General features: G+C 44.9%; 1 protein-coding gene across 5 annotated transcripts in view; it reads left to right on the top strand.

The window, feature by feature from the left end:
- CCDC93 (coiled-coil domain containing 93) overlaps window positions 1-21996 on the top strand; it is an 89345-nt gene extending 67349 nt beyond the window's left edge. For all 5 annotated transcript variants that reach the window (XM_037728398.1, XM_037728397.1, XM_037728396.1 and 2 more), the window contains 6 exons: window positions 1978-2086; window positions 4159-4241; window positions 6383-6420; window positions 7828-7912; window positions 12034-12147; window positions 17122-21996. In XM_037728398.1, coding sequence (XP_037584326.1) covers window positions 1978-2086; window positions 4159-4241; window positions 6383-6420; window positions 7828-7912; window positions 12034-12147; window positions 17122-17175 — 483 coding nt within the window. In that variant the 3' untranslated portion in view covers window positions 17176-21996. The remainder of the gene's footprint in view (window positions 1-1977; window positions 2087-4158; window positions 4242-6382; window positions 6421-7827; window positions 7913-12033; window positions 12148-17121) is intronic.
- The last annotated feature ends 2464 nt before the right edge of the window (window positions 21997-24460 follow it).

The raw sequence follows: 24460 nt of genomic DNA, 5'->3' as shown, positions 1-24460 counted from the left end.
GGAATTTCTGACACAAGGGTGGATGATATTGGTGTTACTCATTGAGAAGAAGCGTAAAAGAGAAGGAATGGACTAGGGTTAAGAGCGAGAGGAGGAGTATAAATAGGAGTGTTAATGAGATCTGTTTGGGGCTTTTCAAAGTTGGGGTACTCAGCCATATTGAAATGTCCAAGGAGTGCTTGGCTGTCAGGTCTCACTCCCAGAGTAGTATGGGCCAGAGAGTTGGGCGCCTGGGCAGTGATGATGAGGACTGGGGGTGTGGAATGTGGAAGAGGCCCTGAGACTAACCCTGGTAAGCACATGTGAGGATAGGCAGAGCAGAAGGACGGATCCCCCAGTGATGATGCACCTGAGCAGCCAGATGGGAAAACAAGTGTACAAGGCTCGTGGGAGCCTAGCAGAGAGCTCAGCAGAGAGAGTGGGAAGTGTCACTAGAAATCAAGAAAGCTAGGAGCTGAGAATTGTCCATGAGGTGTGTCCCTGGAAAGGTGTGCAGCGACTTTGGCAAAAGCAGTTCAGTGCGGCACTGGGGATGGCCCAGTCACAGTGGGTTGAAGGAGGACTGGTGTGGACAGAGATGCTCATGTGCATGGCTCTCAGTACATTTCTCTTACCTGTAAAAGGGAAGAGAGAGGCTGGTAGCTGAAAGGTGATGGGGCTTAAAGAAGGGCTATTTTTTTTTAGGTGGAATCTCACTCTGTCACCCAATCTAGAGTGCAATGGCACAATCTCGGCCCACTGCAACCTCCGCCTTCTGGGTTCAAGCAGTTTTCCTGCCTCAGCCTCCTGAGTAGCTGGAATTACAGGCACGCACCAGCACGCTCAGCTAATTTTTGTATTTTTAGTAGAGACAGGGTTTCTTCATGTTGGTCAGGCTGATCTTGAACTCCTGACTCGTGATCCACCTGCCTCAGCCACCCAAAGTGTTGGGATTACAGGTGTGAGCCCCCGCGCCCAGCCTAAATAAAAGGGCTTTTAAGGAGTGAGGACATGTATTTATTTAAATGCCGATGAGAAGGGTTAGTAGGTAGGAAAACAGATGCAGTAAAAGACTGAATGGTTGTATCTTAAGACTCCTGAAAGAAAACTAGAAGTCAGAGCCTGAGCACCTGTGGGGAGTGTAACCTTGACCTAAGGGAGAAATACATCCTTCCCTCTCCATAGAACTGCGGAGGCCCAGTTTTGGATTAGGTCACCAGAATTGAATGTGGGCTTCCCACCAGGAGGCTCCTATTTCCCCAGTGAATTAGAGATTCACATCTGGTGCTGCAGGTAAAGCAGGCAGGAGAGTGGGAAGACGTGGTGGACAGAGGGATGCAGGCACAGAAGAAAGGCAGTACTTACAGCCCGCTTGGTTTGGAGACTACACATGTTCAGTGGGACCCATGTACAAGTGAGCGGCTCACTCTCCCAGCAGCTGCGTCTGCACTATGCCACACCACACAGCAGTGCCATGCCTCCCAGACCCAGTCAGTAGGGCAATTTCTGGAGTCTGTGGAAGGGAGAAAATACTGGAAAGATATTTAAGGAGTAGGTTGTAGGATCTTTTCCACCAGGATGAGGAATTTGGGGTGCATGTAGAGGCAGCAAGGTGGCATAGCTTCCCATCATTTTGAGCATTTCTTTTGTTGCCTGTCCCCACCTGGCAGTGGTGGAGCTGGCTATTTTAGAGTCCTTGGGGCCTTGGTTGCAGGGTCTGTCCATAGAAGCCCTTCCCATTCAGTGTCTTCCCTCCTGGTCCATTCATTTGGTGTCTTCTGTGGTTCAGTTCATAGCCACGCCTCCCCCCACACCTAGGAAAGTGGGAAAGTCAATCCAAATCTGAGATGGGGACCTTTAAGCTGATGGCAGAAGTTTGTGCCTGCATTCTAGGGTGTGTGGTTGGGCTCAGATCGGGGTGCAGGCAATATTTTGGCTCCCCAAAGAAGTAAGGCCTTTTACCAAATAGTACTGTCTCTGCCTCCCTTTTGCATTTAGGCTCGAAGAAATCGAGAAATAGCTATTTTGCACCACAAGATTGATGAAGTCCCCAGTCGTGCCGAGCTAATACAGTATCAGAAGAGATTTATTGAACTCTACCGCCAGAGTAGGTGCATCAACCACAGACAAGCTCTCGAGGCTGGGGAGGGACAGGAGGCGAGGGGTCTGTCCCACTTCAGCATGGGAGAGTGTGCACCAGAGCGCAGTCCACAAAGCCACCACCAGAAAGCTCTGTTTCATCATCAGGCCCACTTGGCATCCCCGGGAGCAGCACTGTGGTGCTCTCATTGCCCTCTCCACAGACAGATTGTTGAACCAGTTGCACTCTTAGAATAAAACTTCAAAGCAGACCTCATCCTGGTCCTCCACACAGCCTTCCCTGAGTTCCCGCACCACTTTCCAGCTTCACACAGAACATCGTGGCCCTGATGTCTAAAGATCAGTCCTCACTCATTGTTCTTCTCTGCAGACTTTCTTGCTGATGTGGTCCTCAACCCTTAACAGCATCATATTCACCCAGTAACCCAGAATCGTGTTCCCCTTCAGCCTGAATAAGGGACCATGTGCCATCAGGCTCAGAGGGGCCTTCAAGGCTGCCATTGCCTTTTCTCTTCCTACCACTCCTGCCGTATCTGCTCTTGCATCATATGTCAGCTAAATGACCTTTAGCTGCAGTGCCTCCAAGTCCCCTAGCCACACATCTCATTCTGTCACTTCTGACAAATCTTCAGGAACTCCTCAGTCCCTACTGAATAAAGCCTCTTTCTTTACTATGCCTGGGTTCCTCCCCAGTCTGAGTGGCCTGCCTGGAGTCCCCTTTCCTGATCTGAACCCTCACTTTGGCCTCGCCAGTCTCCACACTGCCTCTGAGCAAACCATGAGCTTTGACGTTTTAGCCTTGACTCCTGTTCCTGGATCCCTTCTCTTCTGTCAGGCTAAATTCTTCAAGACCCAACTCAGATCCTGTAAATCTATTCTAGGCTCCCCACCCCAGGCAAGAACTGATCACCACTTCTCTAGGCTCCCACTTTTGTATGTCCCTATGATGCCTCAAACTCCACAGGTAGAAAACTGAATTCAGCCCCCCTACCCCATATTCATCTTAGCCAAACTGGACCCCTCTCAGTTCTCTGACTCAAGCTGCTTGCCAGTTCTGTATCTTACTAATTTTCAAGTCTATTTCTTTTGGACTGCTGCTGTAACCGCCTTCCTTTGCCACTCGGAGTCTAATTAGATCCTTTTCAACATATATTTTCTCATTTTACTCTAAAAGCTTTAAAACTTAATAGCTCCCTGCAACTTTTGGGGTAATGTTTAGAACCCTAAATATACTGTACTGAGTCCTGCATCGTCTTGGCGCACTTCACCCAGCTTCACCTCTCTTGCACATCTGCATCTTGGCCTGTGAGCTAGTACCCAAGTCCAGAGTGCCGTTATCCTACAATTCCCACTTAGTATTTCAAAATCCACCTAAGACTCTGCCTTCAGGGCTTGGCCTTTCCAGCTTCCTTCCTGGTTTAAGCTATAGCACTGACTCGGTTGGAAGAGTTCAGATCACGCTTCCTTCACATCCTCTCTCCCACCGCGCTGGGATTTCATCCAGTCCTCACGTTGGACTCAGATGATCAGAGGCGGGGGTCAGCAGTGACAGTTTTCACCAGAAAGTAGTTTCTGCTTTAAGTTAAATCTTTCCCTTTAATTTTCTATTCCTGCTTGCTTCAAAGCTTTTAGCAATAATAATAATACCTGCATCTGTATATTTGACAGAACAGACTTGAAACAGGTTAAAGTCATTTGGTAAAGACGTATTTACACTAAGGACATTTTCAAGCAGTTGCACCAGAATACCTGTATCAATTTATTATTGTCAAATATCTACAACCCGCACCAGTTTCTTTGGCTGGATGAGGTAAGGGTGACTGGTTCATTTATGGGAGTAATTTTCAACTTTGGGTACTCACTGTCACCACCTGGGTCCCACCTTCAGGCATTCCCCTTTTGTTGATCCTGAGACTTGTTAAAAGCTTCCCAGGCGATTCTGTTTGTACACTGTGGGGTTTCTGCAGAGTAAGCTCCCAGGCCTGACAGCTGTCCTGGCAGTGCATTCATGGGGGAGAGGGCAGGTAGGTCATTCTGATACCTGTTCTTATTCGTGTGCTCATTTCTTTACATTTACAGTTTCAGCAGTGCACAAAGAAACCAAGCAGTTCTTCACTTTATATAATACCCTGGATGATAAAAAGGTTTATTTGGAAAAAGAGGTAAGAACATTTATAAAAAGAAAATGGCTTAATCAGATGAGCAGGTAACAGTGCAGTTGACTCCAGGAAGTCAAATGGAACTTGATGTCTGGGACAGATATGTTCAGCATTAGCAGGAAGAGTGCCTGTTTTATATGCTAAGTGCTGGCCTACCCAGTCAGAAAGTGCAAGATTCCTTTGGAGCCCAGATTGTCTGCTGTGAAGTGAGACTAGTGGACAGCCATTCTAGAATGCTGTGGGAGAAATGCCATTGTTAAAAGGAACACAATGGAAGCTCTGGAGTTGGTGAGACTAGTTTGAATTTTAAAGGAAGGGAGGAACCAGTTGAGTGAAATGGGGTTTGGGCTTGGTATCCTTTACAGAGAGAAAATAGCTGTTTAATAATCAGTGGCAGACTTCGGCATGAACTAAAAGGTTTGTGAAATTCAAAGCAGGGGTGAAAGAGGGCTGATATGGTCACTGTCACTCCCTGCATGTTTCTAACGCTTAAAAACAGGTTAAATTGGGCTTTCCCAAGTTGATGACAAACAGTTGGGGCACAGTATGCGGATATGTCTTAATTTAAAAAAGAGAGAAAAATCCTGGTCTTAACCAAGACAGCACAGTGTCCTGAAGAGAATATGGGCTTTGGATTCAATCAGATTTGGGTTTATGTGGGTTATAGTGTGGCCTCGTTTTTCTCACCTATAAAATTGGAATAACACCTGATTGCATTGGTGATCATTATAGTGAGGACAGAATGAGAAAATGTAAAGTTCCTTATACATGGTGGATTCTCAGTACATACTCATTGCTACCCTCCCCCTCACCTTGAGGTTGACAGACTGTGTCTTCATTTTATCATCACCTTGCAGCTTACACTAATTACTACTTTAATAAGAATAATATTACAAATGTGGCTTTTACCTGCCCAAATTGAGGCATCTATAATTACTGTCACCTTTATCACCTGCTGTCAAACCAGGTAGATCTCTGTCATCCTAGAGGGCATTCCTTTTGTTTTATTTTTCTGTGTATCCGGGGCCTTACACAGTGGCAGTCATATAACAGTCATTTGATATATGCTTGAATAGATGAATTCATTTTGTGGGATTTGCATCAGACCTGGGGTCTGTGCTCTGCCCCACATCCTGTCCTCGGGGCCCTCCTACCTGGCAGGGGAAAGATTTGCCTGACTTAGGGGTAGGCCAGCCTCTTCCCAAAGGCCTTAAACCCCATTGACCTTCCTTCATCAGCAGTGTTTAAAGTTGTTCCACTGTTTAAAAACTAGGAATATTGTGAGGCGGAGTGGGGAGCTGGGCTTTTTAATTCCAAGCCACGTTAACACAATTAGAGTGTTACATTTGAATAAATTTGGTATTTTATTTTAAATGGATTTATGCCTGTGGTATTTTAACTTTAAAACCTTCCTGTGTAGTAGTAAGGGTAGGAAATATTTCTACATTGCAGGTTGTGAACCTAAAGTTAAAATGTGGCAATTACTTAGTTCAGAGCCTCCAAGTTGAGTAGTTTTATGGCCAGAAAGATGACCGAGGTTTCCTTACTCCTGTCTCAGAGCCCTTCCCAGGACTGTATAATTGGGGCAGATAGAGGATCTCCTGTGGGGCTAAGGCAGTGTCCATGGGGCCTTGAACAGTGCGTCTTCTTGGAGACACTCAGCCACCCTGCAGCTTGCTGCATTGGCGAGAAGATTCTGTGGGAAGGAATAGGGTGAACACAGTTCTCAGTCTCCATACTGTCTGATTCCCTTACGCTGTTATCCCTGAAAATAAAGTGCAGTATTTGGCAAGATGGAAAGGGCTGTGGTGGCAGCTTGCCTAGAGAGCCCTAATGTTAGCTTAGTGTCCTCTCAGCTGGGATCCAGGTCCTATCAAAGCGCCCCCTCCCTACATTCCTGTGGGAATGCCCTGTAGAAAGAGGAAATTTTTTGTGAGAAGAAGGTGGATTCCCTGAGGAAAACTGAGAGTGAGAACATGTGGCTCATTTTTTTTTTTTCCATATGTTACTTAAATCTTCATAAACAAGGCTTGTGTTCCTTGCAGAAGCAGTATCTGGAGACAGGCAAGCTTGCAGCAATTGTAGTAGTGTGGACATCTTTTTGCCTTTCTTACAGTTTCATTTGTGTTTTTTTACTTCCCCAGATTAGTCTTCTGAACTCGATTCATGAGAACTTCTCACAGTAAGTACTGTCAGTTCTCCTTCCTGCTAATACCGTGTCACTCTGCCCTTTGAATTCAGCCCACCTCACATTGCTGTAATGTTTTCGAAAAAGGCACATGCAAGACTTAATGCTGGGTATGTGATTCTTACTCTTCTAGCCCTTCTGTGAAATGCAGATATATCTTGTTTATACTGTCCTTGAGTACCTGCAAAAATATAACAATAGTAGAGTGAAGGAAGAGCTTAGGAAAAAAAGTTAACTTTCAAATAATTTGACTGTGCCTACCTACTAAAATCTTTCTGTATATTATCAAATTAATATTTGTTAATGAACACATAGAGATGCTTTAAAATTTACATAATGGAATTTATATAATTTTTAAAATCTCATGGTAGATTTTTTTTTTTTTGTTAATGTGTACGTTCTCCAAAAACTAAATGTCAGGACCCACCTGTTCCCAAATCATACCAGTCCTCAAGCATGTCCATTGGTGCCCCCCCGCCACCATCCAGCCCCAGGGCTTGCTCCTTGGAGAGCATGCTTCCTTTCTCTCTGGCACAAATCTCTGCTGTCCCTTGTCAGGTGACAGGGGACACATTGAGACTGAGATCACAATGAATTACAGGTTCTAGATTTTAAGCTTCTTTTCTAATTAAAAAAAAAAAAGGAAACCCACAGCTTTCTAATAAGATTCAGATTCACTATGTATATAATATACAACCTTGTGACATTTGTAAAAATGTCATTTTCATCTTGCCCCATGATCGAGAGAGCCTGTGGTTTGAGTGTTTTGTGAAGAGTTCTGCTCCATCAGCACATCCTTCAGGAGAATTCTTAGTGCATGCGTGCGTGTGTGCATGTGTGCATGTGTGCATGTGTGTGTTCTGATCCTCCTGGTGTCCTTCCCTCTACAGAGTTGGGAGATGAAGAGGAATGTTTTAGGACATCAAGGAATTCACTTGTTTAGCTGCTGCTTCTAGAAATAGGACCAGGTTTCTCAGCCCTGGTTTTAGGAAATCTCAGAATATGTCTACCAATCTCAAGTACCTCCCAATCCTCAAATTTTATAAACCAAATGAAATTCATTGCTTAAGCAGTACATGCCGCATTTCAAATAAATTATATTTTTGTTAATTTTAGTCACATTTTACTTTTAAGAAAAGACATATTAGTTTAGAAAGTTATAGGGAAAGTATGAGAAAAAAAGATTAATATGCAGCTATAAGACCAAGCTAATATCCATGCCTTCTCAGAGGTATTGAATCCCTAATTGCCTGGGATTCCAGGGGCCCCCATGGCTCCACTGCCTTGCAAAGGCCTGGTTGCTTCTTGGGACATAGTCTGTATACAAAGCTGACTGCTTGGCATCTCCCCCTGCCTCAGAGTCCTGTGTGCCACTCATAACTCTGCTGGTTTTTCTTTCAGAGCCATGGCCTCTCCTGCTGCCCGGGACCAGTTTTTACGTCAGATGGAACAGATCGTAGAAGGAATTAAGCAAAGTAGAATGAAGGTCAGATGGCTTCTTTTCTATAATGCAGCCCAGTTTTTATAGCGGTGACAGGGAAGGTCCTGGGAAGAACAGGCCTCTTCTGGTAGTTGGGGAATGTGCCCTCAATCCTGAAAAGACACATTTCTGCAGAGGGATTCCCACCATGCCTCTCACTCTGTAGTGGGCAGAGCCTGTCCCATGAGCTGCCTATACCCAGTGTTTTAAAAGTTGCGGTTAGGAGTAGCTCCCAGGATCGAACACCTACTGCGTACCAAGCACTGTGCTGACTTTCCTAAAAGACCTCTGAAGTGAACAGTATTACACCCATTTTACAGATGAGGAAACCACTTTTCACCAGCAGGCTTCCTCTCTTGACTAGATTCACTTCCTTGGTGGATCTGTGATACCTGACATTCTGCCACAAGAGATTCAGTCCTTAGAATCTTAGGATCTTGAGAGCATTTTTATTTTCAGGAACCCCCTATAAAAAAGGGAAATCATTGCTGAACTGAGTTCTGCTAAAGTGAGACGAAATTCAACCTCAGAAATCTGAAGAGAAAAGAGAGACACCACTCAGGGTGCAGCATGGGATTTTCCTACAGACACAACTGCAGTTTCCTACCAGCATTCTCAGACGAATCCTAACTAGTACTTCCAAATATCTCTTGTGTCTGATCCTGTTTAAAAAATGTATCACACCAGAGTGGTTCTTCGACAAGGCAGTAAAATCTTCCAGGGACTTAGGGTTTCTCCTCTTATCATCTTGGGGCAAAGGGCTCCTGTGAGTGATACCAAAATGTAAACACATAAGAAAGAAGGAATTACCCGTAGGTCCTGTCATCATAAAATACCCTGTTACAGAAGACAAACATTCAAGCCGCCTGTAATCTCATCTCACAAGAGATGAGCTAAGGGCAGAAGTGCTCCATATCCCCTTCCCTGTAGAAAAATACCATTAATCTCTCTGTGAATGGCTTCAATAAAGCAATGTCAAAGGAGGAGAAAAAAAGTATCACTAGTAATAAGCATGATTTCTCAGACTATTCAGCCACAAAAATGAGAACTACGTAAGTCAGTACTTGCCTATATATGCACACTCACCCAAGCCAGGATACGCTGCTTTGCAGATAGCAAATGCAGTCCCCTCTCAATGACCTGGGGTGTGAGTAGGTGGAAGGCAGAGAACCTGGCTGACCAAAAGCCTGTGACAACCCAGGTGTCAGTGTGGTAGTCACATGTACCCTGTCATTGCTCCTCAGAAAGCTGCTCTGGTTCAGTCAGCAATAACAGGAATTCATGGGGATCTTTCCTTTGGCTTCCACTTCCTATTTACACTGACAGGAAGTGGAAGCCAAAGGAAAAAGCCCCATGAATTACTGTTGCTCTTGACTATGAACCAGAGCAGGGAAAGAAATGGGCCTCACCCCTTCACTCACTTCACCCTCCCCCAGGCTTCATGCTGTTGGCACCTCAGTGCTGACCAGTGTGAAGAGGCATCCCTGTATCTGTCTCTCCCCTCCATGGTGGGTGTCAGATGGGTCAGTGGCACCCAGGACAGAATGGGCTCTCTTTCTCAGGTCTGCATCCCCAGTGGCTAACGTGACACCTAACCCCTGATTAAGCCCTCAAGAACTGTTTGTTGAATGAGTGAATTCATTCAGTGGAGTCAAAGAGCAGTTCTCAAAGAGGGTTCCAGATATGCTTTAAATGTTGAATGTTGACACTGTGAATGGAACAGCACTCACTTGGATGGATGTGTTTTATTGTGTTTATTTGAAAAAAAAAAAAAAAACAACAATGTAGCTTTCCCTATAATGGTGCCATAATGGGTCCTGCTGTCATAGATGTAGCAGGGGAGTCTGTGTCCTCTCAAGCACAGTTTCTCAGAACCAGCAGGTTCAGAGGTCACATTGTAGACCAGCGTTGTGTAACAATAATTGAATAGGTATTTATGCTCTAAGGGTTTCTGAGTAAAGAAGAGGTCACATATTAGTCCACATTTTGACCTCATTCAGAGGTAAGGTCTCTGGATTGCTGGAATACTGTGAGCAAGTGCCTGGCACAAGCACTTCACAGACCTTGGATGTGAAGAGGTGATAAGTAGGGAATAAGAATGTTATGTTTGGGTAAAGGGACACTAAGAAGGTGTGCAAATGAGGCTTATATCAAAGAGCAACTCCTGATTCTCAGAGTTAGTTGGACTCTTACTACTTACCTCATGCATTCTAGGATGTGAAATGTTAAGAAGAAAAACTGTTTTTATTGAGTAGCTACTATGGACCAGATGGTGGATCATTCACTCAACATCTAATGTCACATGCTTCTCATAACAAAAACTGTGATATTCATAATTTAAGTGCATTGCTACCTCACTAGGATATAATCAGTCATGGTGAGTGTTTACTAAAGTACAGAGCAGACAGGAAAGGCCTGAGATAGAGCTGCCAGTTGTGCTAATAAGAGAGAGGGACCTAGCTGTGAGGTCCTAGCCAGCACAGTGGAAAAGGTGTCTACTGCTTTGACAGTTGGAGCCTCCGAAGGAACAGTAGTGAGAGTTGTGGGCTGGTGTGTCACTGTGGTAGGATCATGATTGGGTGTGAGAGACCCATGCAGGCTGTGTTAGGAGTTCTGTCGACAAGAACCAGGACTTGCTGCTGAGCCAGGGCTCCAAGTGTAGTAGGACACCAACCAGGGACCCCATAGGCGACTGTCCACTCTGGAAGACTTGGGCACAAGGGAGGTACCAAATTCGATACCTAGCATGGGTATGCACCAGGCATCCGTGTGCAGACCTGCGGAAAGAGTAGGATACAGGGTCTTGGGACTCAGAAACTGGATGCAGGGTCAGGATTTGACCAGGCAAATCAGTCCCTCTATGTCATGGGTCTTTCCCTGAACAGCATTGGGATAGGCCTTAGGGACACCAAGTTGCATTTGTCCCATGCAGTCAACAGAGGCCTATAGTGTGGAGGGAACTGCTGAATAAAATGTAGCCAGTTTAATTGTAGCTTTTGTTTGCTAAATCCCTTCCGAAGTATAGCACAGAAATCACCGTCAGGCATCAGCAAAGCCACAGCAAAGCATCTCTTGGAATTTGATTCAACAAGCTTTTGAGCACCGGCCATGAGTCAGGCACCCAGTCTGTACCATAACTCTTTCTGCCCTCATTTCCTGGCCGATGCTCTGGATTTACTTTCTGGAAATACACCACATAGCATTGCCAGCCCGGCTGAAGGGTCCTCAGAGAGCCTCCCTGAGCTTCCAAGCCGTGTACCCATTCACCTCCCTGGTTCATTTTCCTCACAGGACTGATCACTGTTGGGAATATTTTGTGTGTCTGTCAGGGTGCTTGCTTAATGTGAGTCTCTAGAATGTAGGTTCTATGGGAGCCGTGACTTTGCCGTGTTCACCACTACATGTAGCTACTCAGTAGGTTCTAAGTCCATATTTGTTGAATGAATAAGCTTTTAGGTACCTTAGAAAAGTCTATTTAAATCAAAGCCTAATGTCTATTTATGAGATTAAAATCCTGAAAATATCTTAAATTGTCTACCAGTAGAAAGATGGGTAAGTTAGCAATCAGCAGGAATTTTGTATTGTTTTTAAAATGATATCGTAGAAAATTTATAATATGAAAATACTTACACAGTTTTATTATATGAGCACAGTTATTTAAATCTCAACCTCAGCACAGTTAACATTTTGGGCCAGATAATTCTTTGCTGTGGGGGTATCCTGTGCACTGTATGATATTTAGCAGCATTGCTGGTGACCCAGTAATGCCAGTAGCACCCACTCCTCACAGTTACGACAATCAAAAGTCTCTCCAGACATTATCACTGTTGTTGGGGGTGGGGGTGGGGGGCAAAATAGCTCCTATATGAGAATCACCAACCTATTCATTGTGAAATTGTAGTGAGAAAAAAAAATGGAAATAGTTAATACTCAATGATAGAAAAATTGCTAAATTGTAGAGCCTCCGTCTAATGGCATGCAAATAAATCAACCTGAAAAATTATATATTGAAGGAAAATACTGGAAGGAAATCCATGAAACTTAACAACTGCTGCCTTTTGGATTTTGCCAGCAGCCCTTGGGTAGAATGTGTCTTTTCATCACCATTTCCCAAAATGTTTCAACAGATGGAAAAGAAAAAGCAAGAGAACAAAATGAGAAGAGACCAGTTGAATGACCAGTACTTGGAGCTGTTAGAAAAGCAGAGGCTATACTTTAAGACTGTGAAAGAGTTCAAGGAGGTAAGAAGGTTGGGTAGCACGTTAAGGCTAATGTGAGGTATCACCTCAAGAGTAACCATTAAAAAACAGCAATTTTTTGGTTTTCTTCTGGTCTGTGAAGGGAAATAACAAGACAGAGGTGTGATCTAGCAGTAAAGTATGGCATCTAAGTAGCTGAAGATTGCATTTTTCTGTGGCCCATCTTGAGGTCTAATTAAATGTTTCAAACCTCACATCACTTTAGTTTTCCTAACACTTAGGAAGTACATTAAACTCACAAACAAAATGACTTCAATCCGTATCAGGGGCCACCTGGAAACAGCATTTGTTGTGGATTCAGAAATAGTATCTTCCCTCCCGCCAATCTTAGGGCGGGGAGGGACCTCGAGAAGCCATGTGGAAAAAGAGAACTTCAAAATGCCACAGACTTGGATTTGAATCCTACATTTACTGCTTACCAGCTGTGTACTTTGGCAGTGACCTAATCCCTCCCAGCCTCAGTTTCCTTATTGGTGGGTCCCACTGGGTCAGATGAGACATATGAAACATACAGCACCACGTCTGGAACCTCCTAACACCCAACACTCAACCAAATTTTGTTTTTCCTTCCTGCATTTGGGCAGTTACTCTTCATTGTTCCAGAAAGAAAAGTGTCTGCCCTTGAGAGATTTTCCAAAAAGACTTCATTTTGTCCCTTGCCCAGGTCTCAGCAGCTTTATTTTAAGGGATTCCTTGTCCCTAAACTAAATCCATGTGGTTTCAGTGACTTTAGAGACTGCTGAAAATACAGCAGAGTTAAAGGTAGGTTGTATCCTGGTGTTTGGTCTGCAGAATAAAAAACGTGGTCTTTCTATGCTCATAATTTTGTTCTTATTTTAAGACTTTTCTTTCTTCCTTCTTCATCTTTGCCTTCTCTTCTACACCATTCCTTTTTTTGTGATTTAACTTCTGGAAGCCACATCCCATGGGCATTTCAGAATCTTATCTTTTCCAGTGTTCCAAATCCTAGACCCTTGGGCAGATGCCAGTACACCTCCCTCCCCTTAAGGAGCGTACGTTGTGGTGGGAGAGACTGATGACAGGCTAAGCACAAGTCATAACAAATAAGTAGTAACAGTTCCAAACTTTGCCAGGTGAGGAGTCTGATTTAGGTGGTGTGGTCAGGGAGGGCCCTCTAGGGTGAGCAGGATTTAGCTGTGGGTAGAAAGAGTTCTTCTGCCACAGCAGTGCAGGGATGGTGAGGGAGGGGCTGGGGCTCCAGTCTGGGACTCCTTTGAGACTAGCACAGGCTGAAGCTGAGGTCCCAGAAGGGCCAGTGAGCGAACTGGCAGGGAACAGTTAGGAACTTGCTGCCTGCCTCAGAGCTCCTCCTTCCGTTTAATCAAAATAACTCAGAAGAATTTTGTCTCAAATGTTGTTTGGAGACACTCTTTTGACAGTGTAGAAACAAAACGCAAGTAAGTTGAGGAGGATAAGTATAAGCTGTCAAAATCAAAGCAATTGAAAATGAAATGGAAAGGCTCATTCTCCTGTAGGCTCTCAGGTGAGGACTTAGGATGACCTCCAAGGCACCAGTTCCTTCAGAGGTGTTAAGTGGCTTGGGTCTGGGTTCCCACGTGTGCTGGCAGTCATATGTCACACCAGACACAGAGGGTGGTTCCTTCACAGCCAGCTAAGACACCTACCAGGTTCTTGCCAGGCCTGCTTCCTTCAGTCCAAAGCAAGTAAGAAGAGGGAGAGGGGATGAAATATGTTCTTACATATTTCATTTAAATATATTTCACCTCACATTTAGCATGTCCTTTTATTTTTTGGTGTTAAAATTGTCTTTCTCTTAGAAAATAATGGTGATAGTGGGTAGTCCCTTTTTTTTTTTAACATTTTACTTGGCAAAAATTTAAAATTAACAACCACATGTCAGTGTTCCAGCATCTTAAACTTTCTCCCACAAGCTCCTGTGAGGTAATCTGGGGCCACCACAGGTGTTGAGGAGGAGGTGGTGATAGGGACTTGCTTGCTGCTCTGTAGGCTCTACCCCATATCTTCAGCCAGACTAGTTCTGCTGCTTTTCTGTTTTACATATTACAGTTCAATTTGGACTTTCATCCAGGGTGGAGCCTTCTCCCAGCACCCTCTATTTTGCCTTCTCACCATCCACTCACTGAATTCCCACTGTATCCTGGCCCCGAGCACTTGTAATGTGTAATAATTATTCTTCATGGAAAACACAGTATTGTTGTCTACAGTGTGTTTTTTTGCCACCTTAGCGGTTGCCTTTGTTGAGTTTTTGTTTACCCCACATTAAGTGGGCAACAGTGATGCACCATGGGCACCATTTAGGTACCAAGTCATGCCCTCATCCTGACAACCAGCCTCCTCTGGTTTCAGAAACTTCTTGATTAGAGACATTGGGTTTTCTCTAAAACCCCATTTACTTGCCCTGAGAGAGCTGATTAATTGTAAGTCCGCCAGGAAACAACACATACTCTGAAATCACCCTAATTGCAGTATTAAGTGAATACTTAGTTTCATGACTGTGGCTTAGGGAGCCACAGTTTCTCATCAGGCCGTGAAACTAAGATTTAAATTCAATAGCACTGATGAATTCAAACCATGCGTTTTTGTCAAGCTGGCTTTGGGTACATGACATTAAGTGAACTGAGCTGTCTGTCTGGCACCTAGTGGGCCTGGATAGAGTTTTCAGCAGGAAAGAGATGAAGTGATGAGATATTTTCCCTTTTCTTCTAGAAACAAATACCAAAAGCGCCTCTATTATATTTGCTTTGAAGACACAGAGTATGATTCTGTAGGCTTACATACGAGGTGACAGTGTAGACTGTCTCTACCAAAAAGTACAAGCATTGCCTCGGCGTGCTGTGACACACACAGTTCCCCGTGGTGGAGTTCTGATCCTTCTGGTTTGTTTTGGCCTCATTTAATAGGTGAGATGGGTGACAATTGAAACTTATTTACTGTTTTATATTTTCATTATGGAAATCTTCAAAAATACACAAAGTAGAGAGCATACTATAGCAATATAATAATGTAGCTCCCTGTTCCTGTTCCATTTCTTCTCCTCTATTTGTTTTAAGCTGGAGTCTTTTTTTCTCTGAGTACATCTCAATAATCCATTTTAAAAAGAAAACTTTATTTTTTTTTTTTGAGTCGGAGTTTCGCTCTTGTTACCCAGGCTGGAGTGCAATGGCGCGATCTCGGCTCACCGCAACCTCCGCCTCCTGGGTTCAGGCAATTCTCCTGCCTCAACCTCCTGAGTAGCTGGGATTACAGGCACGCGCCACCATGCCCAGCTGATTTTTTGTATTTTTAGTAGAGACGGGGTTTCACCATTTTGACCAGGATAGTCTTGATCTCTTGACCTCGTTTCTTTTTTCTTTTTTTTTTTTGAGACAGAGTTTTGCTCTTGTTGCCCAGACTGGAGTACAATGGCATGATCTTGGGTCACTGCAATTTCTGCCTCCCAGGTTCAAGCAGTTCTCATGCCTCAGCCTCCTGAGTAGCTGGGACTACAGAGGCCTGCCACCATGCCCAGCTAATTTTTGTATTTTTAGTAGAGATGGGGTTTCACTATGTTGGCCAGGCTGGTCTTGAACTCCTTACCTTGTAATCTGCCAGCCTCAGCCCTCAAAGTGCTGGGATTACAGATGTGAGCCTCTGCACCCAGCCAACTTTCTTATTTTTTAAAAGAACAAATATAACCCAGCATCACCTTATTTCTGTCCACCCTCCACCCAACCCATGAACTGCCTCTCTCTCCCCAAAAAGGTGCTCAAGTGTCAGAACACCTTGCTTCTGACAGCCTCAAAGTATTCAGCCTTACTACCAAGGCAAGTACCCACCTGTTTCCTTGCTCCCTGAGCGAAAGATACTTCTGAATCCTGTAGATGAGCCATCACTAGTCTTAGCAAAACCAAGGTCCCTGTGGTCATGCTGCCATCACACTGCCAGAAGATCAGAGGGCTTCCCAAGAGCTGGGAGTACCTGACCCTGGCCAAGGGAGGTGGAAAAATGGACGGTGGTGGTTTTGAGTGCAGAGGGTTCAAGGGTGAAAGTTTTTCTCCCACAATAAATGGACCTCCAGGAAAACACGGCTCCTGGAGGGCTGACCAGTGCCAAGCCATGGGCCCTGTGAGCTCTACCTCTCCAGACCCTTTCTGTTACTACTTTTATCTCCCAATTTAAAAGCAGTGCTCCTTGTGACCCTGCCCAGAGACTGGGCTCAGGGTTATCGGAGGTTTGCTAGCAGATGGAGGTATCCGGAGGTGCTAAGGCAAGTCGAACAAGGGCAGAAGGCGCGGTTAGAAGCTTTTGAAGATGACCCCAGAAGGGAACATGAAATGATGCAGAGGTGACTTGTGCCACTGGATGTCAGATTCTATAGGCAGGGGCTGGGACAGTGACCAATCTCCTTCAATGATAACCTGCAGTACACACCATTGATTTCATATACCTTAGTTTTAAGGAAGGGCAGGTTATTTCTTGATGAATATCTCTTACTCTATTTTCTGAATTTCCTCTTAAAGACAAGAATATTCTTAGCCTTCACTGTTGTTAGAACTTCTGTACATGTTTTGCCTGCTATGTAAACTAGGGCTGCCTTTTATCTCTTTTTAGGCTGCTGTCTCCAAAGCCTTCCTTCACTTCCTCACCACAGTAGGCCAAGACTGGCAGATAAGCATGCTTTCTGCTTCTTTCCCCTTGAGGTTTCATAGACTTCATGAAGTGTTTTGGAATGACAGTGCCTATCCTTGCATTTCATTCTCAGTCTGACAGCTTAGAAATGGAGCATCATTATAGCTATTTTAATGTTGAAGTCAGTAGGTCATCAGGAAGCTTTACCATGCTGGCAGCAGCATGCCAAGAGACAGGGTCAGCCAGGAGGTATCTCCCATGGGGATATGAGAAGAGCATTAAGACCTTCTTGCCCTCACATGGGTGCTAACATAGTCACCACTCTCTTTACTACTTCCCCTCCAGGAGGGCCGCAAGAATGAGATGCTGCTGTCCAAGGTGAAAGCCAAGGCCTCCTGAATATCCCCAGCGGTGGTGTATGTCATTGATTTTATTTTTAAGCACCGTATATCAACTACAAGATCATGAGATGGTTCTGAAAGCAACAGTAGAAAGATGCAAGTGTAATGGTTTCAACAACCTGGATGTTTTCTTTCTCCTCTTTGCTTCCATTCATCTCTGTTGGCTGCTGTTGATGGAATCAAAGAGTATAAACACATGGCTTGGATAACACCCGTCATCCTATGAAGAATGTGGGCGGTACTTGTTCTCTGTTAATTCAACTTTTATGTCTCCAGTAACATTGCACTTTTGAAGGTACCTGTATTTGTATGGACTCTGAATAAAGAAGAATTCATTTGTTTAGCAAGTAGTAATTGAGCACCCATCAGGAATTAAGCACTGAGGAAGATTCAGAGACGTGTGAAACACAGTTCCTGCCACACAGGCATCCAGCAGGTGGCCCAGAGAGGCAGATACAGCCCACTTGACCATAGAGCTGGGCCATCTGAGGTGTTTTTCAGTAAACAAAAGGCATTTAACTGAATGGTAAGCCCAGGTAGTGGTCACTTGGGCTTTTCACCTGCAATGGCACCTTTTGTTCCCAGCTCCTCCAGGTGCCAGCCAGCAGGCTTGGTGACATAGCAACTGGAATGAAAATTCGATGTCGTTGGTTTAATTTTTATATGTTACGCAAGTTTATATCTCAGAAAATTGAAAACAGACCTTATGCTGGGGACACTTCAATAAAAATTACACCTTCCCCTGCCCCAGTGTTCATTTGAGTCACAGCATGCAGAGGGGCTGTGCACCCCCTCATTGAAGGCACAGTCCATGAGGCTACACTGCATATGGGTCATGATCTGATCCAGGAGACAGATGGACACTGCTCCCTGCACTCAGGGCAAGTAGGGTGTCAGGAAGAGCAATGGGGTTTGCAGCAATCCAGGGAAATTTCCTGGAGGAGGCAGCATTTGGGCCCAATCTAAAGGGAGAATTGGATGTTGATAGGCGGCAGTAAGGCTGTTTTAAATGAAAATACACTGTAATTGAAAACCCAAGAGGGTGCAGAGGAGTGCAAGGCATGCATTTTGGGAAAGGAGTGGATAAGCCAGTCTCTGCAAGAGGCTTCAGAGACCCATCTGGGAAGTAGGGCTGAGACTAGGCTTTGGAAGGTCTTGAAGGGCGGTTGAGGGGTTGACTTTAATCCTTGGAAATGACCAGTGCAGATCAAATACAGCTTCTGCTGCCCTGGACCTCAGGAGTTTGGTAACGCAGTCATATTCAGTACGTTTGTGCTCCATTCTGCATAAATCTTGCAAACATACCAGGTGGTAAGTTTGGACAGTAACACAAAAGCTTAAACATGTCAACCAAGTGGGGCATTCAGCGGCCACAGAAGTGTGTTCATTTTTAGTTCCCTAATGGATGTGATTAAGCAGGGCTGATGTGTACAGATTTAAAAACACACACACGTGTTCGATTAAAAACAGCCATTGGTTTCAGTGCCAGGGCCAGCACGGCCTGCCTGAGCCAGGCAGAAGCAGCAGCTTCCAAATCGAAACTGCCATGTATGGGTGCTTCCTGGGCCATGTGCAGCTCTGCCTCAGCTGGTCCCTGAGCTATGGTCATGTGGGGGTTTTGAAGGGCTCAGTGAAGTTGAAGCAAGTAATTGCAAAAGAACAGGTGGCACTTTGAGGGCAGGGGAAGGAGACAAGTTTGTGTTTGAACTCATTTCAATCAGGGAAACATCTGTGTTATCTTGTTAGGAATCTTACAGGCCCACCCCTGGCTAACTGAACTTTATAAGCAGTTAGGGCAGTTATTTGAATATTTGTCCACAGGTGGTAGGGAGGCAGATGACATTCTGTGGTTACTGGAGTCCACCTCTGTGCTGATGGGGAAACTATGGCATGATTAATCCAAAGCAACCAGTAATTCTTTTTGAAAGTGCAGGCATTTATTTTGAGCTGTATTTCACAGGTGTTTCATTTGATTTGGTTTGGGTGTACAGAGGTCTCCATAGATCTCTATTCCTTTTTTTTTTTTTTTTTATCCACAAGGCCTACTACAGATAAATCAGTTTCTGTTGCCCGAATACACTTTAGACTACAAAAGTCAGTTTGAGAAATTCACACTTGCTGCAGACGACTCCCAGTGTGGACAGTGCCTTTCTGAGTAATTAGGATGTTATATGACTTTACAGTGAGGCCACACAGGCTAAGGGGAGCCCCAAGGACGCTGATCATTTCAGAAGCCACCCAGACAGCCAGAAGGGGGCCTCCCAGGGCTACGGCTCTCTGTGTGCCTAGATATAACGTGGCATTGTGCTCTAAGCCCACAGGCTTCTCCAGAGTTAAAAGGAAGCGAGAACATCCTTAAGTTACTTTTTTAAAATGTGCACTTCAGGAGGAACCAGGTTTCCCAAGGAAGGGACAGGCTCCCTGCTCAGTCAGCACAGGGAGTTGCTAGCGGGCAGCCTGCCCAGTGCCGTGGAATCTCTGCCAGCCTCTGGGTCAGGGGCTTCCTCCCCACGTGCTTCTCATGGAGTACACGGGACTGCTCTGCTTTGAGGCGCAAGCATAGCTGTTGTGAGCAGGACAAGATTGGGTGATCAAGAGGTGTGTTGGGAGACACTGGGACATTTTTTGATGTCTTTGACCTGTGTTCCATCTCTGTTGGATGACTGGGGTTACCTACACCACCAGAGGGAGGTGCAGAGTGTTAAAACAGTTGCCAGTCACACTGAGGGGTGTTTTAACAGAGGACAAATTCCAGTTTGTCAGGCATGTCTCTGTTAGAGTCTGGAGTTCATGGTTTTAACGGTTCTGGCTCGTAGCCCATACATACTTTGAAGATAGCTGGGTCCTGCCAGTGTCCGCTGAGTCTGTCAGCTGGGGGAGCGTTCTCTGACATCACTGAGTGCTTGGGACCTCCTGAAGCCTTGAGTAAAGGCTGGGGAAGGCCTTCAGACAGTCCTTTTACTACCTCACAAAGTGCCACGCCTGGGACCTCAGGGTTGTGACATTGATGTTGTCAGTCCCCAGTCACGTCTCTAGTGACCAAAGCAGACCTACCTGAAGGGGCACTCCAGACAGTGAGCACTGGTCGTAACCTGTGCCCTCACATTTCTCCTGCCTCAGATGGTCTTTTTTGCCCACTTTTTAGGTGACTGATGATCACTCTAAAAGGGAGGTAAGCATCTAGCAGTAGCACAGTTACTTTGACGGTCACCCCTTGTTCTGAAGTGCAGAATGTTGGGTTGAAACACACATTAAGAAAGAACACTTTATGGAAGCACTTTATGATTTACTCATGGCCAGTGTTGGCCTCAAGGTAAAAGAACATCTTAATGCAGAACAGTACAACAAATAGCCCCATAGGAAGGGGTACCATCATCTGTCCCCATGGTTGGGATTGCCAAGGAAAGTGCCTTGTTCCATGCATCTTCAGAATCCCCCACACCCTCTCTTGATCCTTTTCATGAAGTCCAGAGCATTCCTTCTATGACGGGCTGAAGATGCTTTGTAAAAGGCAATGCTATAATAGTGTTCCCTCTTCTCACAGTAAATGTGCAAAATCCTGGGGGATTTGGTGCCTGATCTGCCACATACTTGACCACACAGAGAATACTGTGGATGTTCCACGCCAGTCTTACATCCGTCCCCCAAATGTGCCAAACTCATGCCTGCCCATGGCCATTGGCCCTTGGCAACAAAAGTAAGGGCCTTTCCTGTCCTACCACAGTCTCCCTAGCATCTGGCTCAGGGTAGATGACTGAATGGGAAATTCCGGTTGGATAAAATGGCTTTTCCAAATTGCAGCTTTGCATCTCTGTATTAGCAAAATTTAGATTTAAACTTTCCTTTACTCTATGCATAGTTTGAGAACAGGTAAAATAGTTTTCACAACTTCAGAGGGTCTCTTAGAGTATGTTTGTTATACCAGAACCTTGAAGTTTGGGATGAAACAAGGTGTCAGAGGTTTCTAATCTTTCAAAGGAATTACCTTTTACGATTGTTTTTTATTCCCCAAGAAGGGAAAAAGAGAGAGAGGGAACGACTACACTAATGTCAGAGATAAGGTATGTTTTGGCTCAAAACGTGTCATGAATCTCAAGGTAACTTGATGGGTAGAAGTGTCTCAGCCATATGAACCAAGAAGTGAGACCACAGTGCATGGCTATGGGTGGCAGCACTGGATACAGTGTTGGCAGGAGTGTGACGTAGAGGCGCTCCATGGGGGACAGCTGGACAGTGTCCATCAAAAGTGCAGAAGCTTAAGCTTTTTGAACCAGCAGTGCTACTCCTAAGAATTGTTCCTAGGTAGGTACAAGGGTTTTTGGTGAAACATTATTTGTAATAGCAAAAAGTTGGAGAGTGCCACCAATATAGGGGAGTGGTTAAATACATTATGGCCAGCTTAAACAATGGAATAGTTTGCCGAAGTTTAAAAGAATGGATCCTGTGTTTATGTACTACCATAGAATGATCCCTAAGACGCATGATTAAATGGGGAAAAAAGAAGCTCATGGTATCCTAATGTTTGGAGTGCAGAAAAATGTGTAGATGTGTGTGTGTGCATATGTTTTCACACAGATATATACATGTGTATATCATGTATCTGCCTACATAAGCCTAGGATATCTCTGGGAGGATACCCAGCAACCCGGCAGCCTGGTTGCCTCTGGGAAAAGGGGTGGGAATGACTTTTCAATGTACACCTTTTGTACCTTTTGAATTTTGTACCATGTACATGTATTATCTATTCAAAAATAAAGTTTCTAATTTTTAATTTTGTTCACATTTCTTAAAAAAATAATAGAACCAAAATGGAAGAAAATTCTGATTCACTAAATCTGCTTTCTTAAAGATAAAACCTTTGATTCAAAAGTAGTGAGACTCTTTCTTGGGTCTTGAGGCAGTGGGCCACGCAGAGGGTGCTGTCCTTCTCTGGTGGAACAGAATGGGGCAGTGAAGCAGAGGCTGCCTGTGCTCACACTCTGGGAGCATGTTGGGCCGGCAGAGAGAGAGATGGGGATGGGGAGGTGGACGGTGAAGTGACTAAGACCTGGGACAGACAGGTTGCTGCAGGGTTACCTTCGTCTCACAAGAATCACAATGCAACCCTGGTCCTCTAATTTTTGGGGTGCAAAAGATAGGTATACCTCTGAGTCACGGTCCAAGGGGAGCTGTTAACATCCTCCAGAAGCCATGGCCATCTTGTGTGGAAACCTGCTGTCGTTGATCCTTCCCCACTCCTTTTTTTTTTTAAAAAAAACAACGTAACTCTGATTTTGTCCAGCTCTGACGCGGCCCTGTGTTAGCCCCAGGAGAAAAACATAACATACCCAGCTGTTCCTGTCCGGGGAATCTCACTTCTGTTTGCCAAATGCTGGTTTGCGGATGGTCTAACCCAGCCATGACCAGTTTTGGGGAGACTGCTGAAACTTCTAGGAAAGACTTTCCTGCTGATCAGTGAGAGACGCATTTGGAGAGCTTCACCCTTTCTTCCTGTGATAAGTTGTGGAGGAGGGACAAGACAGGGTTTGAGCAACTTCAGCCATCTTGAGACCATGAGAAGAGACATCCCAACATACTGAGGTTGGCAGAGGGGAAAGATGGAAAGAGCCTGGCTCTCTGAAGGCATGACAAGCCTCTGAACCTGCTGGGGCCCACCTGCTTACATATTCTTGTTCCATGAGAAAAATGAACCTCTGTTAGCTTGTGCATTCAACCAACAAATACTTGAGTTTCTTCTATGTGTCAGGCCCTGAGAATATAGCAGTAAAAAAAGCAGACAAAAGAACCTATCTTCCTGGAGCTACTCTCTCCAGTGAAAAAAAACGTACAAACAAGATAAATATGTCGATATTGTCATGTGGTGTTTCAACATACTGGTTAAAGCAAGAAGGTGTAGCAGGAGTGTCTGGTTTGGTGGCAGTTGCAATTTTATATTGAGAAGTCAAGGAAGTCCTCACTCACTGACTAAAGAGGAAGTGAGTATAGAGATACTGTGTGAAGAAAATTCCAGGCAGTGGGGACAGCAAGTATAAAGGCCCTAAGGTAGGAGCATACCCAGCAAAGGGACCTGTGTGGGGAGCCACTAGAGGGTTTTGAGAAGGAAAGTAATGTGATCTGGGTTCATTTTAATAGGCATCCCTACACTGGGTGCAGTGGCTTATGTCTGTAATCTCAGTATTTTGGGAGGCTGAAGAGGGCAGATCACTTGAGCCCAGGAGCTCAAGACAGCCTGGGCAATATGGTGAAGCCCTGTCTTTACTAAAAATACAAAAAATTAGCTAAGCGTGATGGAGCACACCTGTTGCTTCAGCTACTCGGGAGGCAAGGTGGGAGGATGGCTTGAGCCAGGCAAGTCGAGGCTGCAGGGAGCCGTGATCACACCACTACACTCCAGCCTGGGCAACAGAGTGAGACTGTCTCAAAAGAAAAAAAAGGGGGGATCCCTCTGGAAGCTGTGTTGACTATGGGGAAGCCAGGGCAAAAAAAAGGGAGTCCAGGTAGGAGACCCCTGAAATAATCCAGATTAAAATATAACTGAAACAAAAGTTTTATGAGACAATACTTACCCTTTTAATACTACACTCTGATTTTTCTCCTCTTTCAAAAATGCTGAGCATTGAAGTGCTGCTTTCCATCATCCCGCCATAGCAGATGCCTTGTCATGGCAGGTGGAATGTACTTCCTCTTGACTTTGGGCTTTTGCTTGTCCTATGGGTTGTTAGCTTACTTGATACAAGTTTTGAAAGTATGCTTGCATGGTTGCCGTTCTCTCGAGAAGAACATAGTCTGTTGGCCTAAGGATAGGATGAAGGACAAACAGGGCAGCCTAGACGCAACCTGCAGCTTGAAGCCAAGCCCAGAAGAGCCCTGCCTAGATCAGTGAAATCCCAGCCAAGTCAGGCATATAATCAAGAAATAAAGACTTGCTATATACCACCAAGACTTCATAGTAATTGAGAATGTAGCCAATTGAACCAACTACCAAATTGGTTTCATTCTAGGTTATGACCTGGAGTTGAAAAGATACCTCTGTATACCACGCAGGTGAAGGGCCAGAAGAGCAGCCTTCTCAGGATGGGACCTGCATGTGGAATAGACACTCGCAGAGTACAGACGTTATCATAAGAATCCAATTCCCTCAGACAAGGCCGGGCATGGTAGCTCCTGCCTATAATCTCAGCACTTTGGGAAGCCAAAGTGGAGGATTGCTTGAGGCCAGGAGTTCAAGACCAGCCTGGGCAACATAGGAAGACTGTGTCTCTATACAAAGAGTTTTAAAAATT

Source organism: Cebus imitator, unplaced genomic scaffold, assembly GCF_001604975.1.
Source record: "Cebus imitator isolate Cc_AM_T3 unplaced genomic scaffold, Cebus_imitator-1.0 Scaffold264, whole genome shotgun sequence".
Classification (NCBI taxonomy): domain Eukaryota; kingdom Metazoa; phylum Chordata; class Mammalia; order Primates; family Cebidae; genus Cebus; species Cebus imitator.
Note: the sequence above shows the minus strand (reverse complement) of the source record. Positions and strands in the feature narration are given on the sequence as shown.